The following is a 5792-nucleotide window of genomic DNA, read 5'->3' as shown; positions in this document are numbered from 1 at the left end:
TTTTTTGAGACAGAGTCTCACCCTGTTGCCCAGGCTGGAGTGCAGTGGCACAATCTTGGCTCATGGCAACCTCCATCTCCCAGGTTCAAGCAATTCTCATGCCTCAACCTCTCCTCTAGCTGGAATTACAGGCATGCAGCACCATGCCTGGCTAATTTTTGTATTTTTAGTAGAGATGGGGTTTCACCGCATTGACCAGGCTGGTCTCCGCCTGCCTTGGCCTCCCAAAGTACTGGGATTACAGGTGTGAGCCACCATACCTGGCCTACTCTTAATTTGTTTTTTTAAGTACACAAGCTAATTTTTAAATTACTATTTGTAGAGATGAGGTCTCCCTATGTTGCCCAGGCTGCTCTAGAGCTCCTGGGCTCGAGGAATCCTCCTGCCTCAGCCTCCCAAAGTGCTGAAATTACAGACGTGAGCCACCATGCCCAGCTCCACCACTTTTTAAGCAACAACTAACCTTAAGCCGAAGACCACCCTGAGGGGACTGGCCACATCCCTCCGGGACTCTCCACTGTTGCAGCCCATCTTCCCTGAGCCACCAGCACCAAGCGTCAGATGGACTTCACTGCCCTGGTTCAGTGCTGCCTGTGTGTGAGCCTCGGCTCCCCATCCTCTCTGCGCCTCAATGTCCTCCCTGTGCAGTGGGCCTAGCAGTGCCCACCCAATGGGGTGGTTGTGAGGATTTGCTGGAAGGGTGTGTGTGGAAGCGCCTTGTCCGGGACCTGGCCTATACGTAAATATAATAAAAGTTTGTTGTTATTTCTGTTAATTGCATGTTGTACTTGAATACTCCCTGGACAGATAATGAGAAAAAATGAGGTTGGAGTCACCGCCTCTGTCACTTGTAACCCTGTGTGAGTTGCTTAATCCCTCTAAATCTCAGTTCCTCCATCTGCAAAAATCTTTTTTTTTTTTTTTTTTTTTGAGACAGCCTCACTCTGTCACCCAGGCTGGAGTGCAGTGGCACGATCTCGGCTCACTACGACCTCCAACCCCTGGGTTCAAGCGATTCTCCTGCCTCAGCCTCCCAAATAGCTGGGACTACAGGCACCTGGCACCACGTCTGGCTAATTTTTGTATTTTTAGTAGAGATGAGGTTTTACCATGTTCCCTGTGTTGGACTAGGCTGGTCTCAAACTCCTCAGGTGATCTGCCTGCCTCGACCTCCCAAAGTGCTGGGATTACAGGTGTGAGCCACCATGCCCGGCCACAAAAATCTTATAATACCTTCTCACGGAGAGTAATGAACGTTAAACGATAAAACGCACAGAGCATTTTAATGCTGAGAAGGACTTCATGAGGTTGGTGAAAAATGTCAGTGAGGCTCTGGGAGGGCCACAACACGAGTGCAGATTAGACTCCGGGTGTAGCCGTGTGGCTCAGGAATTGAGTGGAAGTAGAGAGAGGATAAGAGAGGGGCAGGGACAGAGAGAGAGGATCAAGCATTCCTCAGTGCCTGCTGAGTGCCTGCCCTGGTCCAGACCCTGTTCTTGGTGTTGGGGGGTGCAGCAATGAGTTAAAGAGACAAAGCCCCTGTCCTCGTGGTGCTTATGCTCTAGTGAGTCTGGGGAACAGACCAGGGGACTGTTGACCCCAAATTTAAATGTGTGAATAGGAATGACTATGGAGAAGAGGCAACCAGGAGGAGGGACAGAGAGAAGTGAGACTCCAGGCTTGAGAGAATGACCTTGGGCTGGTGGAAGAGGCAGGTGCTGAAAACAGGCACGGAACCCCTCACCCTAGGGCAGGGAGAAACCAAGAGAGTCCGAGATGGGAAAAGAATCAGGTGAAGAGGTTGAGGTGATGAAGAAGGGCGTGTGCTTGGTGATGCGGAAGTTGGGCTCTGCGGAAGGTGGGCTCTGCGGAAGGTGTTCCAGGAAGGACTTCTCAGTGTAGGATGGAGCCTTATGGCAGACACTGGGACTGGGCATCTTCTCTGGAAACGCCCCTCTCCCACTCAGGCAGGCAGGCAGCTCCCTATCCCTTGAGTTCTGGTGTTTTTCCTATGCCTTTCTCCCCTCCCACAAGCTGCTCAATTCCCAGGGACCTGGCTGAATAGAGAGTACATACACCTGGACCACTGCAGGCGCGGCACAGGGGAGAGCGAATCCAGAACCAAATCACCTCCAATCGCACCTGCTAATTCTTCTGTGCTTTTGTAGCCTGACCCTTGGCTGCCCTCACTCCAACTCCTATGTGAGGATGCTGAGCTCCTGGGAAGACCAAAGGGAGGGCAGGAGAGACAATACAGTGACCAAAGGCTGAGACTGCGTCATCGCTTGGGGATGAAAGCATCAAATGCCACCCCAGATGGGACTGTTGGCTCCAAGGTTTTTTCTCCCTTTCCTTTCTCCCTTTTCTCTTTTCCTTTATCGAGGTCTGCTGTTTACTCAGCAAATGTTCAAAGTCTGTGGTTCTCTGGGACACAATGTGCCAAGTGATGCATGTAAGGGAGGAGATCAATGTATCCTCCACTTCCAAGAAGCTTGACTTTCCGGGGAAGAAAAGACAAGTGAAGCATAGACTTTGTGACGTTTGGCTTCCTATTTCTGTGAATTGTGAGGAATGCTGTCCACCTGGCCCTGGAGCTGCCTTCCCCCTGCTGCAGGTGCCGTCTCAATTAGTCCTGCTGTCCCTCCTCCCCCTTTCAGATTCCAGCACAATTCTGGAACAGCTCTCCCACCTGGCTGGGGTGAGACTCTCCCACCTGGCTAGGGTGAGGCTCCGCCCTCAAGCACTTGGGTGTTGATCCTTTGCAAAGGATGGGTATAGCAAGAGAGCGTCTGCATGGGCCCCTAGAGGGCCGTGGAGATGGTTAGAAAACAGGAGTGAACAGACTCACTTCAGCTTATGCCCAGAAACAAAGACACCAAGAAGAAGCAAATTCCATAAATGCTTTTATTTTATTGGAGATGAGCAAGGGAGGCATTGAAAAGTGGGGATAGGGCTGGAAACATGCTGACAGGGCCTGGATTGAGCCCACACAGCAAGGGGCGGGAGCAGGACTCTAACTCCCAATGTTGGGTTTCCCTCTATGTACTCTAGCCCCACTGCAACCCAGGGCTTGGAGGATTAGGGAAGCCAGCTGGGATGTTCCAAGAAGAGCCAGGAGGGCGGAGAACTCCGGGAGGAAATGGGTTATTGATACCTGGGTATAGATGAATATTCCCCCAGCTGCCTCCTGGATACCGATTAATATTCCCCCAGCTGCCTCCTGGATACCGATTAATATTCCCCCAGCTGCCTCCTGGATACCGATTAATATTTCCCCAGCTGGTACCTGGGGGTTGATTATTGATACCCCAGATTCCCCCAGGGTGTGGCATGGGCCTCGTTCCCCAACCAGTCCCAGGGCCTCCACCTCCCCAGGACACACTGGGATTCAGGGTCCCCCAGGGGTGATCGGGCAGAACCCTGTGGATGAGAGACCACGGAGGGCGCTGGGAAAGGATTTTTCCCCCGGGCCCCAGTGGATTAGAACGGGGCAGTCGTCTGGACTCCGAGTCCTGGTGGAGGTGTGAAGCCTCGGGTGAGAGGTCTGTGGCATCAGGAGAAGACTCCCCAGGCAAAGGGCCACTGTCTGGAGTGAGGGCCGCAGCACTGGAGAGGTAAGAGAGTTCTTCGGGCAGCGCTTCCCCCAGGCGGTCCGCAGCCGCAGCAGCCATCATCAGCCAAGGATCCTCAGGGGGCCAGGAGTACACGGCAGGCAGCCTCCCGGACGGAGGCCACCTCTGCACTGCAGAGCCTCCTGCAGGTGGGAAGTCGTCTGATGGGGGCACGCTGAGCTTCAGAGGAGCCCTTGCCAAATCGTTAGACCTCGGGTCCAGAGCGGGCTGAGGATGTTCAGAGTTAGGGGGGCCAGTCAGGGAAGGTTGTCCAAGCTGAGGCAAGTTGGTCCCCAGGTTTTGGGAAACTTTCTCCTCCACAGCACCAATGCTCCGGGCAAAGAGGCCTGAGGGAAAGGGAAGATAAAGCAGCCAATGGTTTCCCTTCCCCGATTCCGGTTCCCTTTGCTTCCCCTGAGCCTATTCTTCCTTTTCCCTCAGGGACCTAAATGTGTACCCTCCTGCCTTTACCCCTTTCCTTAATTCCTGTTTCCTGGGGGACCTCCAGTCTCTCCTGCCCAAGGGCATCACGGCCTCCGTACCTGGGAGATGGAGACAGACCAGAAGCAGGCCCAGGGGAGCGCAGCTCCCTGCCACGCGGCCCCGCATCCTGCTCAGCACCCGAACCTCCCTCAGCCCCAAGACAGCCAGCCCTTTATCCTGGTAGTGGGGTGGGGGACGGCAGAAACAGGCTGGGCTAGTGGTTGTGGAGACAATAAACCTCCACATTCCACCCTCATTCCTAATGCGGTCTGTGGCAACAGGTGCCACTTGAATGAGTGTCCCAGAGGAAGCTGGGTGTCCCCCGCCCTGGCTCCTTTCCTTGACCTCCCTGCCCCTCCTTGGCCTAGGTGTCCTGGCTCACAGCTCATCCCTGGTTGCCAGCCTCCCCAGCCCTGCTTCCCCACACACAAGGACCTCCACCCTGGGGTCCCACTCTGTTAATTGCCTCTCAGCAACAGAAACACTGGTTTCTCTTTGGGATCTGGATTGTTCCCTCCCAGCACCCCTTTCTCATGCATCCTCATATCTCCTTCACCTTGGCCCCAACCTGCAGGAGGTTCTGGGGTGCGGAAGTGGCCCCATCTGAGGAGCTGCTCCTAGATGGGACCCTGGATCTAGCTAGGGAAATGGGCCTGGATGTCATCCTTATGAGAAGCTGGCTAATTCCTGCAGCTGCAGCGACAAATTACCATGAACCGAATGGCTTACAACAACATGGATTTATGACTTTACAGTTTTGGAGATCAGAGGTCCAAAACAGGTCTCAGTGGATTAAAATAAAGGTCTCAGCAGGGCTGTGATTCTTTCTGGGGGCTTTAGGGGAGAATCCCTTTCCCCCCTTTTTCACCTTCTAGAGGTCACTTGTGTTCTTTGGCTCATGGTCCCCTTCCTCCATCTCTAAAGCCAAAATCAGCCAGTTCTTACACTGTATCACTCAGACCTCCTCTTCTGCCTCCCATGTCCACACCAAGGGACCTGGTGACTACACTGGACCCACCTAGATAATCCATGATAATGTCTTTAAGGTCAGCTGACTAGCAACCTTAATCCCATCTGGAATCTTAATTTCCCTTTGCCATGTAACCTAATTCCCACATTCCAGGTATTAGGATGTGGACATCTTTGATGGTGTTGGGGTTGGAGACATCATTCTGCCTGCCACAGGTGGTCAGATGTGCCACATAGTGTAAGAAACACTGGGAGAAAGTGGCTATTTCCCAGTAACAGTAGAGCAGGGCCTTTAAATGCTGCTGTCGAATGGCCAGGACTTGATCCTTGTTGAAGCTGGGTGGGGAATGTAGAGACTCATTAACTGTTTGTTGACTTTTAAATATGTTTTATTTTTATTATAAAAATACAATGCCTATGTTCTCTCCATGGCTTCCCAGAGGCCTCAGGAGTAGGCTTCCCTGGCTGTCCGAGGTCTAAACATGAGCTGTTGGCTGATTCTACTGCTGTGTCCTCCTCCCCAGCCCCTGCTGGCTTAACCACTGGAGGAGCGAAGAGCTTCTCTCCAGAACTGGCAGTGGGAGGAGCCCAGAGGCCTTTTTGGATGACATGCATGAGTTTTACACAAGCTTTTAATTTGGAGCACAGCAGAAGACTCGAGGACTCACCGCATCCGAGGGCCTCCCTCCCTGCAATTCCCATCCATGAAGCATCTGAGGACCTCCATTC

The 5792-nt window shown here is 53.1% G+C and overlaps 1 protein-coding gene across 1 annotated transcript; it reads right to left on the bottom strand.

The window, feature by feature from the left end:
* Positions 1-2890: 2890 nt before the first annotated feature.
* Positions 2891-4230, bottom strand: LOC105533267 (chromosome unknown open reading frame, human C6orf15). The gene is made up of 2 exons (XM_011971657.1): positions 4154-4230; positions 2891-3958 (listed from the first exon to the last, which is right to left on the bottom strand). Exons 1-2 carry the CDS (start codon positions 4218-4220, stop codon positions 3048-3050), a joined length of 978 nt encoding a protein of 325 aa, XP_011827047.1. The 5' UTR covers positions 4221-4230; the 3' UTR covers positions 2891-3047.
* Positions 4231-5792: the final 1562 nt, after the last annotated feature.

This window comes from Mandrillus leucophaeus, unplaced genomic scaffold (assembly GCF_000951045.1).
Source record: "Mandrillus leucophaeus isolate KB7577 unplaced genomic scaffold, Mleu.le_1.0 Scaffold1234, whole genome shotgun sequence".
Classification (NCBI taxonomy): domain Eukaryota; kingdom Metazoa; phylum Chordata; class Mammalia; order Primates; family Cercopithecidae; genus Mandrillus; species Mandrillus leucophaeus.
The sequence above is the reverse complement of the archived record's forward strand: the minus strand, read 5'-3'. Positions and strand labels throughout refer to the sequence as shown.

Excerpts from the sequence above, each read along its gene's own strand:
- LOC105533267 (XM_011971657.1), bottom strand. The coding sequence starts at position 4,220 with ATGCGGGGCCGCGTGGCAGGGAGCTGCGCTCCCCTGGGCCTGCTTCTG. Across the intron at positions 3,959-4,153 it reads GGTCTGTCTCCATCTCCCAG|GCCTCTTTGCCCGGAGCATT; the intron begins GTACGGAGGCCG and ends CCTTTCCCTCAG.